The sequence below is a fragment of the Parasteatoda tepidariorum genome, chromosome 8 (assembly GCF_982258835.1).
Source record: "Parasteatoda tepidariorum strain Cologne lab strain chromosome 8, Ptep-v5.0, whole genome shotgun sequence".
Lineage (NCBI taxonomy): Eukaryota > Metazoa > Arthropoda > Arachnida > Araneae > Theridiidae > Parasteatoda > Parasteatoda tepidariorum.
This window is the reverse complement of record NC_141762.1, coordinates 103,978,881-104,003,675: the sequence shown is the minus strand read 5'-3', so window position 1 is coordinate 104,003,675 and position 24,795 is coordinate 103,978,881. Positions and strand designations below refer to the sequence as shown.

Below are 24,795 nucleotides of genomic sequence, written 5' to 3'. Positions count from 1 at the left end.
AAATTCCGTAGTCCATTAAAATTTATTAAGAAGGGGGATTTTAGTTGAGCATACAAGACTTCGCGAAAAGAAACCTTATAATGACCTAGATTGGAGATTATTTTCGCTTTGTGAAAATATTTTTTCCCGTTTGAAAACCCTAAATCAACCTGGATATAAGGTTCTTATATAGAAGGTTGTTTTCTAAGGTGTTGGATTAGGATAATGTACGTAGAATATAGTAGATTGTCACAGATTTCACTTTAACGTTAGAAGTTTTACACGTAAACCACATTGCAAACCTTTTTAGGTTTACATTAAATGGTTTTTGCTGAGTCTATCTGGGTAAAGATCCGATCACTAAATCAAGAGTAAATCAAGTTCACCCGTTTTTATGCGTACTGTACATCCTAAATAACTTTTAACTAGTGATCACGTACTGGAATTCATTGATTAGATGGACTAACACTTTTATTTTTTTACGCAATTTAAACTTTGAGAATTATATTGATAAAGATCCGATCACTAGATCAAGAGTAAATCAAGTTCACCCGTTTTTATGCGTACTGTACATCCTAAATAACTTTTAACTAGTGATCACGTACTAGAATTCATTGATTAGATGGACTAACACTTTTATTTTTTTATGCAATTTAAACTTCGAGAATTAAATTGCATACAGAATATTATTGAATTTAATGGAGCAATTGTAACAGTTAAATTGCTTCTTTTTGAATGACTCAAAACCTAAAAAAAAACATGAAAGATATTTTTTTTTAAACTAATAAGCAAACAGACAGAACACAAATGTTGTTCCATACCTTCCATTGTTTTTAAAAGCGTAGTTAAGTTGTCTTAACGTGCAGCATTTTGATATTTTTAGTAAACATATAAATGAAACAGATTAATATTGAATTATTTCTTGAAAAAAATAATCATTTTTTAAAACTTGCTCAAGCAACTGCTAACTCATTGTCCTTCTTATTTTATTTAAATTCGACATTTTGCATGTTTTATTCACAAAATAACGAAATAAAAGAGTTGTTTTAAAAAAGAATAAAGAAACAAAAGATTAAAGAAAAAGAAAAAGAATAAAGAAATAAAAGAATTTCTAAACATTTCAACATTTCCCTTGTAAATGTCTTGAATCAAATAAGTCCATTGTGGGTCCCTATAAAAAGAATAAAAATACGATGATTATAACACAACATTGATTGAATTTCGTTTTACAGATCTATTTTATTAAAAAAAATTTAACTTATTTTAATTTTATATTGAACTTTTTTGAACATCAATACATTCGAAAAATGGTATAAACAGCGCAACAACATAATTTTCAGATTTTCCAAACACACACACACACATATAATATATATATATATATATATATATATATATATATATATATATATATATATATATATATATATATATATATATATATATATATATATATATATATATATATATATATATATATATATATATATATATATATATATATATATCTTCTTCTTCTTCAGCACGACAGCCCCTTACAGGCCTTGGCTGCCTCAACCACGCGTAGCCTCCAACGCCTCCTATCCATGGCGACTTTTTTCCAGTTGTTAATCCTTATTACTTTGAGATCTTGAGTAGTGTCACCCAGGCATCTAGTTGGAGGTCTTCCTCTGGCCCAAGATCCAGAAGGATTTTTAAAGGTGGCGATTCGTACTGCATTGTTTTCTGGACCTCTCCAGTTGTGGCCAAGCCATCTTAATCTAGTGCTTCGGATGACCTGCACTATCTGTGGCTGTCCATAGAGTCTATATAATTCAAAGTTGTATCTGATTCGCCAACAGCCTCTTTCCTGTACTGGGCCAAAAATATTTCTAAGGATTTTCCTTTAAAAAACACCAAGAGTACGCTGAGTGTCTGCGTTTAGTGTCCATGTTTCAAATGCATAGAGCAATACAGGTAGAATAAGAGTTTTATAAATTTCAATTTTGGTTTTTCGACTGATTAGGCATGATCTTAATTGCTCTCTTAGTCCAAAGTAACACTTGTTTGCCATTTTAATTTGGTTGTCGATTTCTGTTTTTATGCTGTTTTGGTCATTGATCATTGTTCCAAGGTATTTGAATTCATTAACCTTCATATATATATATATATATATATATATATATATATATATATATATATATATATATATATATATATATATATATATATATATACATATATATATATATATATACATATATATATATATATATATATATATATATATATATATATATATATATATATATATATATATATATATATATATATATATATATATATATATATATACATATATATATATATACATATATATATATATATATATATATATATATATATATATATATATATATATATATATATATATATATATATATATATATATATATATATATATATATATGTATATATATATATATGTGTATATATATATATATATATACATATATACACACACACAGTCAAACCCCACTATAGTGATCATGGTTTATAGTGAACTGCCGGATATATAGAACGAAATGTTCACACATTTATTTTATTTTTTTTATGGATATAGTGAACCAAAGGAAGGGAGGAAATTGGCTATTGTGAACTTCGTTCTGTCTTCGACTGATTTTTTTTTCTTTATGTTTTGGTAATTTCGAAATTTCTACATTTAATACATATACAGATTTTTAAAACCATCTATTGAGTGGCCATAAGCATTTTTTCTTGTTTGCTTCTTCTATCTTAGTTTTCAATCTCTAAATAAAGGCCATCCCTACATTTTTCGTACGCAAGACGAAGAGCAATGAATAATATATATATATATATATATATATATATATATATATATATATATATATATATATATATATATTGAAAGAGGCATTTCTAGCCCTTGAGGTGGCTGCAAGGCAAATGGGCTTAGTCATAAATGTAGAAAAAACAAAATATATGTTACTCTCAAGAAATAGAGTCCTAGACCCCTATCTTGAAATAAATTCGTTTAGATTTGAAACAGAAAGGAGTTTAACTTACTTAGGATCAATTATTACCATTGACAACAGAATTACTCCTGAAATAAAAAACCGACTCTATCTGGCAAATAGGGCTGTCTATGGGCTGAGAAGACTTAGTAAATCTAGGTTTATTTCTAGAAAAACAAAGTTATTTATCTACAAAACTCTTGTCGGGCCAGTCTTGACACACGCTTCTGAAGCTTGGACAATGACAGAACAGGAGGAAAATTGTATCGCAACATTTGAGAGAATGATTTTGCGGAGTATACTTGGTGGTGTAAATGAAAGCAATGACTGGAGAAGGAGATTTAACTTTGAACTGTACAAGATTTATAAACAACCTGATATTATTAAATACATAAAAATAAATAGAATGAATTGGATGGCCCACGTGATTCGAGTGAATGATGACAATACAATAAAAAATAACTGCTTTTTAGACCCACTGGAACAAGAAAGCGGAGAAGGCCATGGTTAAGATGGGCTGAATCAGTGGAGTCTGATTTTATTGACAATTAATGAAAATAATTGAAGAATCGGATTGAAGTAAATCGGAAGTCGTCATGGAGAAATCTTCAGAAGAAGGCATTGGCTCACATTGGGCTGTCTGGCCAACTATGATGATATATATATATATATATATATATATATATATATTAGTTAAAAATGAAGATAAAACAAAGGAAAATTATAGACATATGAAAGAAAATGGGGGGGGGGGAATAATAGTGAGAAAAAAAAATAACAAACAACTGATTTAAAAAAAAAATGATGAAATGTTTTAGTTTTTTAAAAAAACCGGAAAATAAGAGATATAATTTTTTCATCAGCTCACACGATTATATCCGCAAAAAGAGTGCTTTCTGATATTGTATCAATATAGCCAAAGCAAAATATATTAATACAATAGTGTGAGAAGCACTATTATATAATGTAACACCCGGATATAATCGTGTGGGCTGATGAAAAAAAGATTATATCTTTTATTTTCTGGTTTTAAAAATAAAAAAAAAATAAATAAAAAATAGAAAAAAATTTCATATTTTTTTTCTTTTTTTAAATTAGTTGTATGTTATTTTATTTCATTATTATTCCCATCCCCCTTTTTTTTTCTTCATACGTCTATAATTTTTCTTTGTTTTATCTTCATTTTGAACTTATCTAATGAGTTCTGTTTACTTGCAGCTTATGCGCAATAAATGAAACTTTTTGATATATATATATATATATATATATATATATATATATATATATATATATATATATATATATATATATATATATATATATATATATATATATATATATATATATTTGCAAAATGATTTGTGTAAGTAATATACTTTTAAAGAAAAAATAACTTACCCAAACTTTATTTAAAATACCACATAGTCGAGCTTGACTTGGGTCTGAGCAAGCTTTCTAAAATAATAATAAAAGAAAAATACTCATGTAAAATAGAAGTAGTTGTAAAGCAGGGTGTAAATTACGCAGAGTGTTTAGTCTATTCCGGAAACAGCATCTAAATACGGTTACGATTGCCGCGCAGTTTGTCAACTCCCTTAAATACATTTGTATCCTTTTTATTAATTTCTATCAAGTGTATAACCATGGAGGATTTATTTCGGTGAGACTAATACGTACGTAGTCGGTCAAAGCTGGGTGACTGAACTTAAAACGGAGACAGGCAATTTTCATGGAGCTGTCTCTTTTACAGTCAGTTTGATTGTTGAATTTGTCTAAACGAGTCCACACATTTCTCTCTGACAGCATAGAAGGCAACATTACACACATCCCAGGTAGCAGGAAAAGGTTTATTTTCACTCAGCAAAAACCTTGTAATGAAAACCTAAAAGGGTTTGTTATGCGGTATAGGTGTAAACCTCCTAATCGTAAAACGAGATCTGCGACTATCTGCTCTATTCTATGTACACACATTACCCTACTCCAAAACCTTAAAAAACAACCTTCTATAAAAAAAAATCTTAAATGAAAGTTGTCTTAGGGTTTTCAAGCAATTAAAATTCCTTGAATAAAGGTAGTCTTAAGCTAAAAATAATTATAAATCTAGGTCATTATAAGGTTTCTTTCCGTAGCGTCTTGTATGCTCAGTTAAACTGAATCTTGTCATGAAATTTTAATGGACAATGCAGTTTGATCCTATAACTAGTCGGTTCCTATAACAGATCCTATAACAGAAGTGACCATTTTACCTAAGTGAGAATAGTTTTAAAAAAAAATACTTTTTAATCCTTTTAGGATGATAGGTTTGAAATTGCAGTATTTTCGTCACAATTAAAAAGAAAATTCTGTCTCAACGTTGCCATAAGGCTTTCTGGGCTTAGGTTTATAATGATATTTTAGCTGAGATCACACTAGCGATAGGATCAAATTGCATTGGCCATTAAAATTTCATGACAAGATGGAGTTTAGCTGAGCATACAAGACTTTGCGACCTTATAATGACCTAGATTTATGATTATTTTCACCTTAAGACTAACTTTATTCAGGGAATTTTTCTCGCTTGAAATCCCTAAATCAACCTCGATTTAAGGTTTTTATATAAAAGGTTGTTTTCCAAGGTTTTGGATAAGGGTAATGTGCGTAGAATAGAACAAGTTGTCACAGATATTGCTTTAAGGTTAGAAGTTTTACAAGTATGCAGCATAACAAGCATTACTAGGTTTACAGTAAAAGGTTATTGCTGAGTGTAAATAACTCTGTTTTGCTGTCCGGGCTGTATTCTCACCTTAAGAGATTAACAGTCCCATTTGTTTTCCCTATGTAATGAAAAATGCTGAAATAAAAACAAGAGCCTTTGCATTCCATTTTTAAATGATATAATTAAGAGTTTAACCCCTTTTTCGTCCTATAATCATTTAGGAATTACAATGTCCCGAGAAACTGAAGAAGTTTAATTTAACAATAATAGTGATTAAATAATAAAAAATAGTTTGATTATGTTTTTAACACTAGATTGCCTAAGGAAGTCATTTTGACTGCTTTTAATTTCAATTAGAAAAACCATGCTGCAAATGACACAATTTCTTAGAATTTTGTACAACATTATAATTTTTTTATAGTTAATATTTACTAGAAACTTGTTATATAACTGTAAATAATATAAAAAATATTAAAAATTGATTTTTAAAAAATTTCTTTATTCTTTTACAATCTAGTCATTTTGACTGCTTTGGGGCAACATAGGTACTAAGTTTCAGTCTTTCTAGTGTTAAATATCTTTTCACAAACAATAACGATCGGATTTTTTAACCTTTCAAAACACAAAAAACCTATGATTGATTAAAAACAGAACATTTAAAACAATACGAAAAACAAAAACGCACTCCATAGAATACTTCACTAATAGACGTGACACCCTACAACAGACTATTCTCGTCAAATTAAATACTTTTTTTTGTCGTATGCCTGTTTAGGTAGTGGGAGTGCGATTGCTCCTGTTTTCTCAGTGGCGCCATCTATGGCCAGGAATTCGACTTCTGCCACGCCATTCACACAACCACAACCCGTTTATAGGGCGGGTCAAATTCACACAATAAGGAGAAAGGACATAGAAAACACAGAGAGAGAAATAAACATCCATGCCTTACCCGGGATTCGAACCCAGGACCTCTCTGATGCAAGGACAGTTCCCTGCTCCCTACACAGGCCGATCGGCAATTAAGTACTTAATTAACAGAATTAAAGTAAATACTTACTGCATAATAATCTAAAACTACAACCCCTAAGTCTTCACATATATTCATCTGCAATGGAAAAACGGTTATGAATGTTAGTGGGAATTTCAATAAATTTTTAACGTCAGATTTTTTTAATAAATATATTTTTAAAAAAATACGTAGTACACTACACACACACACAAAAGAAGTACAAAAACTACTTAGTAAAGTTCTTAAAACATTTTACGATTTGAAATTATGAAAACAACATTAAGTTAAAATTACCAATTAAAAATAAAAGATGTGATTGCCTTATTACTATCTGTGGTTACCCATTGGTCAAAGGCCTTTTCTTTCGGGATTGACAGCAAAAACTATCTCCATTGATGTTTGTCGTCAGATTGGTTTTCGAATCCTGCCTATGCACGTGTTTCAAGACGTCACAAAATATTCTTTCCTTCGTGAGCATTCATATTTATATTGAAATCACCATCAAGACAGTGATTATACGTTAATAATAAAAAGAATATTAAAATACTTTAAATTATTATCATGTAAATACATTAAAAGTGCCTGATAGTGAAAAATAAAATAAAAACAGCAGTCGTCGCCATAGCAACGCACGCGCACTGTTTACTCTTACTCTTGAACACTGTTGAAAAGTGTGTGAACGCCATCAATGCCAAACCAAGACCCATTTTGCCAATGGGTAAAGAAACGGACTACTTTGAATAGCTTTTGATCTAATGATGGGTGTTATCGACTTAAAATATGCCAATCAATAAGAGCAGATGATATTTTAAGTTACGAAATCAGACACAAAAACTCCTTTTCTCGTAACATCTATAACATCTATTATTACAAGCATCTATGCATCTATAATAACACAACCATCTATTTTTAAACATCTATTTTTTTCGAGGGGTCTGGATTTTTGACCACCAAAATATAAGGGGTAACTGCAATCTGGGAAATAGGGTTCTAATGATGCAAAAAATTGTACACTTTACAATTAAGAATTTTTCGACCAATATAAAAAACATTTATTAAAAATAATAAGTATTTTTAGAGAAATATTTTTTGCATTTATAAACGAATTTTAGAAGTGTGCTCAAAAATTTTTCAATACGCTTAAAAAGTTCTCAAGATATGGTGATATACGCTAAAAGTGAAATTTACATTAAGGGGACCAAAATTTGAAGTGCTCTCCGGACCAATCTATAGGGACAGGATTTTCCAGATTGCAATTACCCCGCATATTTTGGGTGTCAGAAATCCGAATCCGTTGGAAATAAAAGTATGCTTTACGGTATGTTAGAAAGTAGATTTTTGTGTCTGATTTCTTAACTTAAAACATTGTCTCCTCTCGTTAATTATCATATTTGAAGTTACTCTCTCTAACTATTAAGATGGAGTCCTAGAACGTGAAGCTCCAATCATTTGATCAAAAGTTATTCAGGGTGGTCAGTTTTTTTTATTTTGAGCACTGTACGTCGCAAACGCGGAATTTTTTTGGCGAGATCTATTATTGTACAGTCTCCGGCCATATTATTGGACGCACTCTAATATTCTATGTAAAATCTTAATTATCACGTGATACTGTACAGCTTTATTTTTTGTTACGACACTGAGACCGGTTTGGACTTGCTTACGTTCGTGTATCAATTGGTTAACATTGTAATGCAATACGTTAAAAAATAAAATATTATTACAAGTAGGAAGTATATAAAAAATCTCTTAAATAAAAAACCATTACATGTGTGTTTAAATATAGAAGTATTGAATTATTGAATTATTATAATATACTAATATAATACCTGGTATAATAAATATTCTATATTTATATCGTCTTTTATGTATCCAATTGTAGAATTTACATAATACAGTGGGTGATCGGTTAACGAACATAATACGTTCCAAGACTATGTTCGCTATCCGAATTGTTCGCTAACCGATCATCGATTCACCATAGACTTCTATGTGAAATCGATTAATTCGTTCTGGAGATCCTAAAAATTAAATTAAAAAAAATATATAATTTCTTATTAAGTTTTTTAAAAAATAATACATACATATAGTCTTGCATATTAATCAGTCCTTTTCAGTTTTTGCTTATGGGGCGTTGAAGAACATGTCCAATGTCGATTGCTTTTCTCTCTCTTTCAGGATTTTCCGGAAGTAATTAATAGCATTGTCGTTGTAAAAATCCCCAACCCTACTGACATCAGCTTAGTTTGGGTGCCATTCTAAGACCATTGCTCTGGCATCCTCCCACTTTTTCAAAAGATCTTTAACGGCAGATGTCGGCATTGGTATCCTCTTTCTTCTTCCTGTTGTTCAGAAGGAGACACATTTCGCTGTGTTTCTTGGTGTTTTACATTCAAAATTTCTTGGAGTTCTTCTGTCGTCCGTTAATCTACATAACCCATTATGAGCTCTTCTATGTCATCCTCATTCCCCTCCAATTCCTGATCTCTAGCAGTTGACAAAGTTTCATCCATAATTTCAGGGGTGTCTCCCTGATCACCTCCGTCACCTTGAACGAAGGATGGACACAGCTTCCGCCAAGCAGAAATCAACTGTCGCTGTGTGACTTCTGACCACGCCTTTTGAATGATACGAATAGCTTCAAGAATGTCTAATTTTTCTTTCCTAAACTTTTTTGAAGTCATTGTTGAGGAGAATTGGCTTGTTTCAAAACACCGACGAAACACCACGCGAGTGTACAATTTCTTGAAAGACGCAATAACTTCCTGATCCATCGGTTGAATCAGCGAAGTCGTATTCGGAGGTAAAAACTGAACTGTCAGCCAGGGAAAGTCTGTCAACAAATTATCTTCAAGATCCTTTGGATGTCTTGGTGCATTGTCCAATAGCAGCAGTGCTTTTAACGGCAAGTCATTGGTATCAAGGTAGTCCTTGATGATCGGGGCACAAACTTCAAATAGCCATTCTTCGAAAAGATACTGCGTGGCCCATGATCTCTGATTCGATCTCCACATTACTGGCAGTTTGTTCTTAATTATGGAATTTTTTTTGAATGCTCTGGGATTCTCAGAGTGGTAAACGAGAAGTGTTTTACGCTTTATAATAATACTTATTGAACGACGTTTAAATTTAAATTCATTGTTAATTCAAGTTTCATTTAGTAATTATCAATACTAAGCGTGCTTTAAATATTTATCCTTTCAGTGATCTTATTTTGTATGCAAAATGATAACAAACGTTTAAGAGTACTTTTTTTTTCAGTCCGAGAAGTGTTCGTTAGAATTCGTTTTGTTCATTATCCGTATATGTGTTCGTTGTCCGAACACAAAAAATCTTTCTTGAAAGTGTTCGTTATCCGAATATGTGTTCGTTAACCGAACACAAAAATCTTTCGTCAAAGTGTTCGTTAACCGATTTGCTCGTTAACTGATCTGTTCGTTAACCGATCTGCCACTGTATATCGTTTAATTGAACCAATTGATACACTAACGTAAACAAGTGCAAACCGCGTAAAAACAATAAAACTGTACAGCAGTGGTCCCCAACCTTTTTGTACCTAAGAGCAAATACCAGAATATCGATCGAATGGCGGGCACCATTTATTTTTTCAAGATGAATTTATAGTTGGTAGACATAGGTAATAATACACACTACATATAGTGCACAAAAAATTAAATTTCAAAAATTAATTTAACATATGAATGCAATTAATATTTTTGTGTAAAATAAATGATTACTAAATTGCTTTCAAAACATGCGAAGTACAAAAATTATTTATAAAATACAGTGGCATGTGGTGTTTGGCATGGCATTTCGCTGACCAGCGCTACATAATTGGGGGAATATGATGCTCTTTTTAAGAATGGAATTTAGTTCTTCAAATATATTCCAGAATTTCTCACGTGATATAATAGTTTTGAGGATGATGTCAACCAATGGAGATCCAAAATTTATAAATCCAATTCTTCTCGCTTTACTTGAGGAAATTCTGAAATGTTGCTATTACGGTTACGTTTATTTGGTTGGTAAAAGGATTAACAAAAAAGTTATCAATATGATATTAAATGCTCGATGATATTTAATTGCTGAAAGAACTTTTTAAATTGATCTTTAAGCAATTGGAGGTTGATGACAAATATCAATTTCACTGTCACCTATCAATTTTTCCATGTTTGGAAAATGCACAAGAGACTTCATTTTCAAATGTGATATCCACAAAACTAGCTTAGCTCTGAACGAGTTAATAGCCTCTATCATTTTTGTTTTATGTTTGTCCTTTCCCTGCAGCTCCAAGTTTAAATAATTTAGTTTTTCCCTTATGTCCGTTATGAAAGAAAAATCTGCTAGCCAAAGAGGATCTCTTTGTTCTAAAAATGTTTGATTTTTGGTTGCAAGATAATTTTTTATTTCTCCAATTATATGTAGAAATCTATTCAAGTACTTTACCTTTACTGAGCCAGCGTACTTCAGCATGTATTTGCATAGCATTTGTTGGGAAAATGGAAAAGTGAAATATTTTATAGTTGAGCAGCGGGCGCACATAGATCGATCGACGGGCGCCATGGTGCCCGCGGGCATAGGGTTGGGGACCCCTGCGTACAGTATCACCTGATAATTACGATTTTACATAGAGTCTTATAGTGCGTCTAATAATTTTGTTGAATTGTTATAATATACTAATATAATACCTGGTATAATAAATATTCTATCTTTATATCGTCTTTTATGTATCCAATTGTAGAATTTACATAATATATCGTTTAATTGAACCAATTGATACACTAACGTAAACAAGTGCAAACCGCGTAAAAACAATAAACCTGTACAGTATCACCTCTGATAATTAAGATTTTACATAGAATCTTATAGTGTGTCTAATAATATGCTCAGGGAGTGTAGGCTTAATCACGTGATTGTCAAAATCTGAGCTATCGTTGTATGCCTTAAAATGTAATTCGTTTTTACCCTTTTTTCTTTGCTAAATAAGCAGAACTCTTCTATAATGCCTTCGATGACGTCACTTTTGAAAACAACCCCATTATTTTTAAATTCTTGATTAACCTTGGTGACTTCCTAAATAGAAGAAATTAATATTGTAATAACAAACATATAAGTTTAACATAGAATTTAAAAAAGAAATTCCTTTATTTCATAATTAATCATGTGTGTTCTAAATGTCCTAGGAAAAAACATGATTCTTTAAGCTAATTATTGGCATTAAATTATCTACCGATTACCTTACCAATTTAAAAAAAAAATTATATAAGACATGCTAACTCGATTCAATCACGAGGTACCTTTTGATAGATGACGGTTGGCATGGTCGATAACTCCGCCCCTTCATTGGTGACGTCCGGACGTGATTTGTACACGCAGTAACACCCACTTCGCGAAATAACTTGACGGTAACGCCTACTTCAATGGATAGACCACATTAAACAGTTTACTTGCTACTTGTGACTGCGACATTATCCAATCCTTCTCACGCTGTTGCTACTCAGTCTCGTCTCGATTAAACACAACGTCAGCCTGCATACACTCAACTGCTAATGGCAACACAGGAGCGACTACGACTGTGGAGTTAATACACCTCTCACATTCAGCACTCAAAAACCCGGTGACTCTCTCTCCCGGTAATTCACAAGTACAGTAACCAGTGGTATCCGTTCATCGAATTCTATCCCTGATAAAATTCTGGTGGGTGAGTATTGCGTCGCAACTGCCACTACGAATATTAAACATCAATTCACTGGTATATAAGACATGCTAACTCGATTCAATCACGAGGTACCTTTTGATAGATGACGGTTGGCATGGTCGATAACTTCGCCCCCACAGTTATTAACGGGTTCAGCTCGCAATCGAATCGTGCTTCCTATTGAGCGCAAACGAGTTCATCCCGGAAGCAAGACTTCGACCGAAATGGTTAGAAACGAGCACTACTCGCGTAGTGGAAATTTTCCCCAATGCGAGCTGACGAGCTGAGCTCGTTCGCCATTATTATTCCGCATTGATTATGTTATAAATGAATCCTACTCTCGATATTTAGTTAATTTTACTGTTTACAGATGGCAGCACGGGTTTCATGAATTTCTTTTCATAATGAAGGGGGAATTTTTTAAAACCTTTTTATGCTTATTTTGGCGCATTTTTAAGGGTGTTTGTAAAGTAAAGTGGCTCAAGTTTTGAGACTGATGAATACTTTGTTCACATTTTTAGGTAATTACTGTATTTAAATGCTTCTTAAAGTTTCATATTGGTTGTATTTATTTTGTCCTTTCAATTTACTATTTGTCTTAGATTTATAATTAACTATTATTATTTATATAATTGATTATAATCATTTAAAATTTACTATTTAATAATTATTGTTTATTAATTATTTTAAAGTACGTAAAAACTGCAATTTATGTACTACAAATACTTTAAGAAATTTTTAAAACGCGTAAGGCGAGCTGTCTACGATATCGCCAGAGAAGGGTGACATTTTCGGAAGAACGGTAGGGGGGGGGGGTGGACAGCTTTCAACTACTATTTACTCGTATTACTGCTCGAATTAAGTTAACGAATACTGCTCATTTCCCTAACCGTTAAAGGGTTAACTCGGGATAATCAGGGTAGTAGTTAAGATTGAGTCCTAGAAGGTGAATATACGATCATTTAATCAAAAGTTATTCATGATGATCCGTTTAATATTTGCGCACAGTGTATTAGATATAATAATAACGACCTTTCGTTCGAACCATAACTTTAAAAAAAAAGTGTCTCACATTAGGAGCCGTTCTCCTGCTTTTTAGGCATTGTTAAACATTTTTAAAGCAATTTTCTTTCAAATTCAAGAATAGAGAAAAGGATGAAAAAGAAAATATGCTTAACACTAAACATGCCAACACTTAATATATATCTATTTCTACCATAGCCCATCAAATGACCGAACTTCATGCTTCTTGATTGAGAATTGGAGCAATTGGAGAGTTGGATTGAGAATTGGAGCAATTTTCTTTCAAATTCAAGAATAGAGAAAAGGATGAAAAAGAAAATATGCTTAACACTAAACATGCCAACACTTAATATATATCTATTTCTACCATAGCCCATCAAATGACCGAACTTCATGCTTCTTGATTGAGAATTGGAGCAATTGGAGAGTTGGATTGAGAATTGGAGCAATTTTCTTTCAAATTCAAGAATAGAGAAAAGGATGAAAAAGAAAATATGCTTAACACTAAACATGCCAACACTTAATATATATCTATTTCTACCATAGCCCATCAAATGACCGAACTTCATGCTTCTTGATTGAGAATTGGAGCAATTGGAGAGTTGGATTGAGAATTGGAGCAATTTTCTTTCAAATTCAAGAATAGAGAAAAGGATGAAAAAGAAAATATGCTTAACACTAAACATGCCAACACTTAATATATATCTATTTCTACCATAGCCCATCAAATGACCGAACTTCATGCTTCTTGATTGAGAATTGGAGCAATTGGAGAGTTGGATTGAGAATTGGAGCAATTTTCTTTCAAATTCAAGAATAGAGAAAAGGATGAAAAAGAAAATATGCTTAACACTAAACATGCCAACACTTAATATATATCTATTTCTACCATAGCCCATCAAATGACCGAACTTCATGCTTCTTGATTGAGAATTGGAGCAATTGGAGAGTTGGATTGAGAATTGGAGCAATTTTCTTTCAAATTCAAGAATAGAGAAAAGGATGAAAAAGAAAATATGCTTAACACTAAACATGCCAACACTTAATATATATCTATTTCTACCATAGCCCATCAAATGACCGAACTTCATGCTTCTTGATTGAGAATTGGAGCAATTGGAGAGTTGGATTGAGAATTGGAGCAATTTTCTTTCAAATTCAAGAATAGAGAAAAGGATAAAAAAGAAAATATGCTTAACACTAAACATGCCAACACTTAATCTATATCTATTTCTACCATAGCCCATCAAATGACGGAACTTCGTGCTTCTTGATTGAATGCAGGAAATATGGATGTTAGGAAGGAAATAAACTAAAAAAACTTTATTATAATTAAACAAAATTGTATATAGCCAACTTTTATGTATTGCAAACACAAATAATAAGAATTTTTAATTCATTGCCCAACGCTTTTTTTACATATACAGCGTGTTTCCATTATGCATTTTCCGCAAACAAATCTCTTCTAATTATTATTAATTCTATAAGTCTTATAATTATTCTAATAATTAAAGTTAAAACTGAACTTTTTAAAATAAAGTATTTATAGTGTCATTTTCGCCAACTAGTAAAACATTTTTATAAGTTTAAAATGGTATTTTTTTTTAATATAATGGCCAAGAAAGTTTTTTTGAACCATGTTTATGAACGGAAATAATGTGTTAATTACGTAAAGTTTGAAAGCTAATGACCAGAAAATGTCTAAACTTATTTTTACAAAGAGAAAGATGCAAAGTTATCATAATATCTTTGCTTGCGATCTCCGAGATGTGTGGACACAGTGACGTCATGAGGAGGGAAATCGTAGCTTCAGTTCTAAGAGCGGAGTGAACTAGCCCTTCTATTCTCTTTAGCCCTGGGTTCTGATATGTTTAGTGTTGAAGAATGTTTTATTCTGACACAGAAATGCTTTTCAATCATCAAAACATTTATGAGTTCTTACCTTGGTCGGAATTTGTTTCCACAATGTCTTGAAATATAATTGATAGTTTTCTGTATCTGAAAAATAAGGAAAAGACTTTTTCATTAGTCTTGCTTTAACTGTATTTTCCACAGGTTGAAATTTTCGCGCATGCGCTTTGAAACGTTAAAATGGAAACAAAAGAGTACGTAAAATCTTTCCATGACAAATAAGCCCAATTACACTCTAACTACTCTGGAAAAAGTCTTTTTCTAATCATTTGGATCTCCCAAACACCGCTTTGAAGTTAGTTCATTGATTATGAACTTTATAGATAATCGCATCAGATTAAATGACATTCAATCAGGCGTCTCCTTTCGTTCTTGTTTTGATCTTATTTCTTCAAGTTTCTTTTTCATGACTTATTTGCTGCTACATTATAACTAACTTGCTTTCGTGTCTGTAAGAATCGTATCTTGTGGTCTAAATTCTCAAATCGTTACATGTGTCGGGTCACAAAGTCCTCCACTTCCCAATAACAAATGAACACTTCTGGGGGTAATGAATTGGAGATGAATTGTTCGCTGTTTCAGATCAAAATAACGATCTGTGAATGGATGGATGTATAAATGTGTCAGCCCTTTAAAACTGGTTGTGACGTGTGTGGCTGAAGTCTTGGCCATATATGGTACTGCTGAAAACCAAGAAACCCACCCTTTCCCTTAAATTTGCTTGGTTTCACCAAGCAGGCTTGTTGATATTGGTAAAGTAGCGTTAGAGATAGCCTGGTTGGTAGGGCACTGGGCCATGTGCAAGAGGTCGTGGGTTCGATCCCCGTCGGCCGGAGACTCCCATTGTAGTAAATGGTGACTGATGCAAGCTAAATTGGCGGAGTCACAAACTTCTTCATGTTCCTATAACAAATCATACCTCTGGGGGTACTGATATAGAAATTTCCTTGTGCCGCCGGGGAGCCGATGGATCCCTTTGCCATCAGGCTAGCCGTAGGAAGATTACGGGGGTTTTCCTCTCCGTGTAACGCGAACTCCATAAGTCTTCCACGAAAGGCAAAATGTCTCCCAATACTTGATCCAATAGTTCCCATTGTCTTCTGGATTGGATTCAAAAATACAAGGCTACGGAGTTGAACATTAGTAAGCGTAAACCCAAAAACAGGGTCGTGTGTTCAACGACGGGTATAAAATATAAAAGGAAGCATTAGAGAGAACAACGCTGCGAAATTCTTTCGGAACTTAGAGTTCGCGGAAAATACAAGTTCGAACAGCTTTATGAATATAATTTCATTTACCTTTCATTGATAAAATTTTATTATGATTTTATCATAAAACTGTCAATCAAAACTTTCACCTCAGTTCGACCCAATGCAAGCTACCTAACCGCTTTCCTTATCAATTTGTTTGAAAGAAAAAAAGGGAAGAATCAAAATATTTTTTATTTTATTAATAAATACAAGTAACTAATATAAGGAATAAATACAAGGAACTAAAAACAAAACATAATTCACAAGTTTTAATCTTTTATATGTAAAAAATATTTAATTTACCATCAGTTTACAAAGTTGTTACCTCGGGCAAATGAAAAAAAACTTAAGATCTAGATGTCTCTAACTGTGATCTGGGAAATAGGGTTCCCAATAAGGTCAGGATAACGTTTCCCCCTTTTAATCGTAATTTTATTTTTGCATATTTCGCCAAACGAATTTTTTAAACGAATCGGAAATTTTTTTACACTCAGTTACAAAATACGTTTATTTAAAAGATAATTTTCCATGAAAAACTACTTTATTTTTAGAATTCCTTATATTTTAATTACTTTAACTAATAATAGTAGACAAAGATTTTGAATAGTAGGATAAACTAAGTACGAAACCTTAAAGGTCGATTTACAAAAAATGAAACGAAACCATCCTCTAGCCAGGAAAGTAAATATTTAGGAGTATAACCTCATAATATACAATCCCTGGATAAAAATATTAGACCCACTATAAGATTCTATGTAATAAGATTCTTTATTATCACAGCTTGAGTGTTTTTACGCAAATGTTTGCACTTGTTTAGGTTAGTGTAGCAATGGGTTAAATTGGACGATGTATAATATAAATTTGACGATAGAATAAATTAGCCCATATATTATATAAATATAGAATATTTATTATATCAAGCACTATATTAGTATATTATAATAATTAGATCAAATTATTAGACGCACTGCAGTTTTTTTAATAATAACATGATTTGCACGAGTTACTATGCAAATTTAAACATTAATTGGTTAAATTGGGTATACTATAGCCTACGTCACAGGTTGTGTTATTCCTACTAAATTTAACCCATGAACGGCATTTTCTGCGAGCCTAACTTCAAGCCACAAATAAACAAACGAAGTGTTTGATCGTTTAAATAGCTGCTCGCCAGATTTTATTGCATTATAAAGAAAAGTAATTGATATTCGATTTTTGATTAATAATTGATTTATGTGGATAGTGGCATAGAATTTAGCATTGCGTCATGGTAAATGTTATTCCTACTAAGTGGAAGTAGTTGTGTTTTTTTTATATTATACCCAATTGGACGATACATAATATAAATTTGACGATAGCATAAATTAGCCTACATATTATATAAATATAGAATATTTATTATATCAAGCACTATATTAGTATATTATAATAATTAGATCAAATTATTAGACGCACTGTAGTTTTTTTTTAATAATAACATGATTTGCACGAGTTACTATGCAAATTTAAACATTAATTGGTTAAGTTGGACGATGTATAATATAAATTTGACGATAGAATAAATTAGCCTACGTATTATATAAATATAGAATATTTATTATATTAAGCACTATATTAGTATATTATAATAATTAGATCAAATTATTAGACGCACTGTAGTTTTTTTAATAATAACATGATTTGCACGAGTTACTATGCAAATTTAAACATTAATTGGTTAAGTTGGACGATGTATAATATAAATTTGACGATAGAATAAATTAGCCTACATATTATATAAATATAGAATATTTATTATATCAAGCACTATATTAGTATATTATAATAATTAGATCTAATTATTAGACGCACTGTAGTTTTTTTAATAATAACATGATTTGCACGAGTTACTATGCAAATTTAAACATTAATTGGTTAAATTGGGTATACTATAGCCTACGTCACTTGTTGTGTTATTCCTACTAAATTTAACCCATGAACGGCATTTTCTGCGAGCCTAACTTCAAGCCACAAATAAACAAACGAAGTGTTTGATCGTTTAAATAGCTGCTCGCCAGATTTTATTGCATTATAAAGAAAAGTAATTGATATTCGATTTTTGATTAATAATTGATTTATGTGGATAGTGGCATAGAATTTAGCATTGCGTCATGGTAACTGTTATTCCTACTAAGTGGAAGTAGTTGTGTTTTTTTTATATTATACCCAATTGGACGATACATAATATAAATTTGACGATAGCATAAATTAGCCTACATATTATATAAATATAGAATATTTATTATATCAAGCACTATATTAGTATATTATAATAATTAGATCAAATTATTAGACGCACTGTAGTTTTTTTTTAATAATAACATGATTTGCACGAGTTACTATGCAAATTTAAACATTAATTGGTTAAGTTGGACGATGTATAATATAAATTTGACGATAGAATAAATTAGCCTACGTATTATATAAATATAGAATATTTATTATATTAAGCACTATATTAGTATATTATAATAATTAGATCAAATTATTAGACGCACTGTAGTTTTTTTAATAATAACATGATTTGCACGAGTTACTATGCAAATTTAAACATTAATTGGTTAAATTGGACGAGTTATAATATAAATTTGACGATAGAATAAATTAGCCCATATATTATATAAATATAGAATATTTATTATATCAAGCACTATATTAGTATATTATAATAATTAGATCAAATTATTAGACGCACTGTAGTTGTTTTAATAATAACATGATTTGCACGAGTTACTATGCAAATTTAAACATTAATTGGTTAAATTGGACGAGTTATAATATAAATTTGACGATAGAATAAATTAGCCCATATATTATATAAATATAGAATATTTATTATATCAAGCACTATATTAGTATATTATAATAATTAGATCAAATTATTAGACGCACTGCAGTTTTTTTAATAATAACATGATTTGCACGAGTTACTATGCAAATTTAAACATTAATTGGTTAAATTGGGTATACTATAGCCTACGTCACAGGTTGTGTTATTCCTACTAAATTTAACCCATGAACGGCATTTTCTGCGAGCCTAACTTCAAGCCACAAATAAACAAACGAAGTGTTTGATCGTTTAAATAGCTGCTCGCCAGATTTTATTGCATTATAAAGAAAAGTAATTGATATTCGATTTTTGATTAATAATTGATTTATGTGGATAGTGGCATAGAATTTAGCATTGCGTCATGGTAAATGTTATTCCTACTAAGTGGAAGTAGTTGTGTTTTTTTTATATTATACCCAATTGGACGATACATAATATAAATTTGACGATAGCATAAATTAGCCTACATATTACATAAATATAGAATATTTATTATATCAAGCACTATATTAGTATATTATAATAATTAGATCAAATTATTAGACGCACTGTAGTTTTTTTTTAATAATAACATGATTTGCACGAGTTACTATGCAAATTTAAACATTAATTGGTTAAGTTGGACGATGTATAATATAAATTTGACGATAGAATAAATTAGCCTACGTATTATATAAATATAGAATATTTATTATATTAAGCACTATATTAGTATATTATAATAATTAGATCAAATTATTAGACGCACTGTAGTTTTTTTAATAATAACATGATTTGCACGAGTTACTATGCAAATTTAAACATTAATTGGTTAAGTTGGACGATGTATAATATAAATTTGACGATAGAATAAATTAGCCTACATATTATATAAATATAGAATATTTATTATATCAAGCACTATATTAGTATATTATAATAATTAGATCTAATTATTAGACGCACTGTAGTTTTTTTAATAATAACATGATTTGCACGAGTTACTATGCAAATTTAAACATTAATTGGTTAAATTGGGTATACTATAGCCTACGTCACTTGTTGTGTTATTCCTACTAAATTTAACCCATGAACGGCATTTTCTGCGAGCCTAACTTCAAGCCACAAATAAACAAACGAAGTGTTTGATCGTTTAAATAGCTGCACGCCAGATTTTATTGCATTATAAAGAAAAGTAATTGATATTCGATTTTTGATTAATAATTGATTTATGTGGATAGTGGCATAGAATTTAGCATTGCGTCATGGTAACTGTTATTCCTACTAAGTGGAAGTAGTTGTGTTTTTTTTATATTATACCCAATTGGACGATACATAATATAAATTTGACGATAGCATAAATTAGCCTACATATTATATAAATATAGAATATTTATTATATCAAGCACTATATTAGTATATTATAATAATTAGATCAAATTATTAGACGCACTGTAGTTTTTTTTTAATAATAACATGATTTGCACGAGTTACTATGCAAATTTAAACATTAATTGGTTAAGTTGGACGATGTATAATATAAATTTGACGATAGAATAAATTAGCCTACGTATTATATAAATATAGAATATTTATTATATTAAGCACTATATTAGTATATTATAATAATTAGATCAAATTATTAGACGCACTGTAGTTTTTTTAATAATAACATGATTTGCACGAGTTACTATGCAAATTTAAACATTAATTGGTTAAATTGGACGAGTTATAATATAAATTTGACGATAGAATAAATTAGCACATATATTATATAAATATAGAATATTTATTATATCAAGCACTATATTAGTATATTATAATAATTAGATCAAATTATTAGACGCACTGTAGTTTTTTTAATAATAACATGATTTGCACGAGTTACTATGCAAATTTAAACATTAATTGGTTAAATTGGACGAGTTATAATATAAATTTGACGATAGAATAAATTAGCCCATATATTATATAAATATAGAATATTTATTATATCAAGCACTATATTAGTATATTATAATAATTAGATCAAATTATTAGACGCACTGCAGTTTTTTTAATAATAACATGATTTGCACGAGTTACTATGCAAATTTAAACATTAATTGGTTAAATTGGGTATACTATAGCCTACGTCACAGGTTGTGTTATTCCTACTAAATTTAACCCATGAACGGCATTTTCTGCGAGCCTAACTTCAAGCCACAAATAAACAAACGAAGTGTTTGATCGTTTAAATAGCTGCTCGCCAGATTTTATTGCATTATAAAGAAAAGTAATTGATATTCGATTTTTGATTAATAATTGATTTATGTGGATAGTGGCATAGAATTTAGCATTGCGTCATGGTAAATGTTATTCCTACTAAGTGGAAGTAGTTGTGTTTTTTTTATATTATACCCAATTGGACGATACATAATATAAATTTGACGATAGCATAAATTAGCCTACATATTACATAAATATAGAATATTTATTATATCAAGCACTATATTAGTATATTATAATAATTAGATCAAATTATTAGACGCACTGTAGTTTTTTTTTAATAATAACATGATTTGCACGAGTTACTATGCAAATTTAAACATTAATTGGTTAAGTTGGACGATGTATAATATAAATTTGACGATAGAATAAATTAGCCTACGTATTATATAAATATAGAATATTTATTATATTAAGCACTATATTAGTATATTATAATAATTAGATCAAATTATTAGACGCACTGTAGTTTTTTTAATAATAACATGATTTGCACGAGTTACTATGCAAATTTAAACATTAATTGGTTAAGTTGGACGATGTATAATATAAATTTGACGATAGAATAAATTAGCCTACATATTATATAAATATAGAATATTTATTATATCAAGCACTATATTAGTATATTATAATAATTAGATCTAATTATTAGACGCACTGTAGTTTTTTTAATAATAACATGATTTGCACGAGTTACTATGCAAATTTAAACATTAATTGGTTAAATTGGACGAGTTATAATATAAATTTGACGATAGAATAAATTAGCCCATATATTATATAAATATAGAATATTTATTATATCAAGCACTATATTAGTATATTATAATAATTAGATCAAATTATTAGACGCACTGTAGTTTTTTTAATAATAACATGATTTGCACGAGTTACTATGCAAATTTAAACGTACATGTAATGGGTTTTTATTCTGGAGACTTTTTATATATTTTGTACTTGTATTTATTTTTAACGTATTGCAGTGAAATGTAAACCAATTGATAAAGGAGCGTAAACCGGTTTCAACTGAGTAAAAACAATGCAACTGTATAGTATCACCTGATACTTATAATTTTGCACAGAATCTTATAGTGCGTCTTATTAATATGGCCAGGTACTGAAAAAACACTTTTTAATTAGAACATTTAAGGTTGATCATTAAGTCCTTAGAGTAGAATAATTCAAACATTAGCTTAAGAGTTATTATTTCTTACCGCTATCACAGGTGAACCAATTATAGCAAGGACAAATATATTCTTGACTGGGAGCTGAAACAGCCACACCAGTCAGGCATAAAATAATGATGAGTTTCATCTTGGCTATATTTTTCTATATATTAATTCTATAATCTGCGGTATGCTATTTTTAAAATGTATTTATACAAATTCATTACATATGAATCTTTACAAAAGAAGGAAAATGTTCTCGAATTTTAAAAATGTACTTTTTTTTTCCTATGAAGACAAAGAAAATTTTTTCCCTCTTTCAAAAGGCATGCTTTGTTTTCATTGTTTTCAGTTCCGATTTAAGAGCTTCACAGAAATCACGAACATTTTATAATTTTGCAACAATAATGCGTTTTAAAAAAAAGAACATCTGCAGTTTCCTTAAATGTTTGTTAAGGGATGCAAACAGGAAAGCAGACGTATTTTCTATTGAACAAAAAACAAGGAAATGTATTTTTGAATGTCTTCTTATGCGACTTCAAACAATTTTGCGTTAAACGTTTAACGCTACATTTTTAATAACCGGGAAATCACGTGGTAGGATCCAGTTTTCCCTCATTCATTTCCATATTGTTTAGGTTCTCACTAGCATAAAAATAATAAAAGTATTGTTTTTCTATAAAATTTTTTTTAATTTGATTTGATACACATATAATTTAATAGGATAGTATTTTTAATTTTCAAATTTAGTGGATAACAATTGTAAAAAAAGATTGAAAACAATCCCACGGACAATGCGACGGATTTAAGGTTATGAAGAGGTACGTCTCTTGTGAATATCAATTGATTGTTTATCTTCTGAAATTACATTATGACGCATCCACATACATTATTAATACAAATACATTTTCCATGGCAAGACGATGAGGCAACCACAAGCACTTCCACTGGTTCAAGAGGTCCACGAGGGAAAGGTGCACAATATTACCGTGATTACAGAGCACGGAAGCGAGACGAGCAGGAAAAAGAGTCGTTGAATAGAACTAGTGATCCTTCTACGACTGCTGATTCTTCTACAATTAACGTCGCAGGTTACAAAGTTTAACTTTTTCCGCACGAAGGGACTCCACGCACTATTTTTTTAAAAAAATTATCTATCACTAATCATTTTTTTTTATAATTTTATATTTTATAACCGTCGTTGAACAGCCGACCCTATCTTTTGGGTTTACGACTACTAACGTTCTACTCCGCAACCTTGTCATTTTGAACCCAATCCAGAAGACAAGTGGACTCCTGGATCAAGTATTGTGAGAAAGTTTGCCTTTGTGGAGGACTTTTGGATGGAACTAACCCGCATTTGCGTTACACGAAGAGGAAAACCCCGAAAAACTTCCACGGTTAGCCTGATGGCAAGGGGACTTTATCCCAAGATCCGTCAGCCACTGAGAATATTTTACGCCAGCACTGGGCTCGGTGAAAGCCGTTTGAGGAATTCGTTTCGACCAGTCATCTCTGGGATTCGAACCAGGTTCACCTCAATGGAAGGTGAACGCTCTATTTCTGGACCCCTCACTGTCCCAAATCATTTATTAACGATTTGAATCAAAACTTGAATTGTAATAATAATAATTCTAAATACTTACCAAGAAAACGATAAAAATTTCCTGCAGATGTTGTTAACTCACACACTGAATGATGTCAAGATAATTTAAAACAATTGATGTAAACACTGTTAACTTGCTTGACACGAGAATCTAGGGTTCAAGGATGTTCATGAACTATATGAGTCGATTCATGTTCATGAATTATATGACTCGATTTAGGTTTCGCTTCTGTGGATCTTTGCGCCTTTCTGATTGCATCTTTTGCCGAAGAGGACTATATATTCAGATGCTTTATTTCATTTTCTAAGCGTCACTGAACAACCGATC

The 24,795-nt window shown here is 30.6% G+C and overlaps 1 protein-coding gene across 1 annotated transcript; it reads right to left on the bottom strand.

The window, feature by feature from the left end:
* Positions 1–1,022: 1,022 nt before the first annotated feature.
* Positions 1,023–23,047, bottom strand: LOC147806598 (uncharacterized). The gene is made up of 6 exons (XM_087169542.1): positions 22,910–23,047; positions 15,358–15,413; positions 11,660–11,767; positions 6,746–6,793; positions 4,392–4,448; positions 1,023–1,150 (listed from the first exon to the last, which is right to left on the bottom strand). Exons 1-6 carry the CDS (start codon positions 23,007–23,009, stop codon positions 1,100–1,102), a joined length of 420 nt encoding a protein of 139 aa, XP_087025668.1. The 5' UTR covers positions 23,010–23,047; the 3' UTR covers positions 1,023–1,099.
* Positions 23,048–24,795: the final 1,748 nt, after the last annotated feature.

Bases quoted from the DNA above. Each gene is read 5' to 3' on its own strand.
- LOC147806598 (XM_087169542.1), bottom strand. From the start codon at position 23,009: ATGAAACTCATCATTATTTTATGCCTGACTGGTGTGGCTGTTTCAGCT. The intron at 6,794-11,659 runs GTAAAAACGAAT...TTTCCATTGCAG, and splicing joins TATTTAGCAAAGAAAAAAGG to ATGAATATATGTGAAGACTT. The intron at 1,151-4,391 runs GTAAGTTATTTT...TTCTTTTTATAG, and splicing joins GTATTTTAAATAAAGTTTGG to GGACCCACAATGGACTTATT.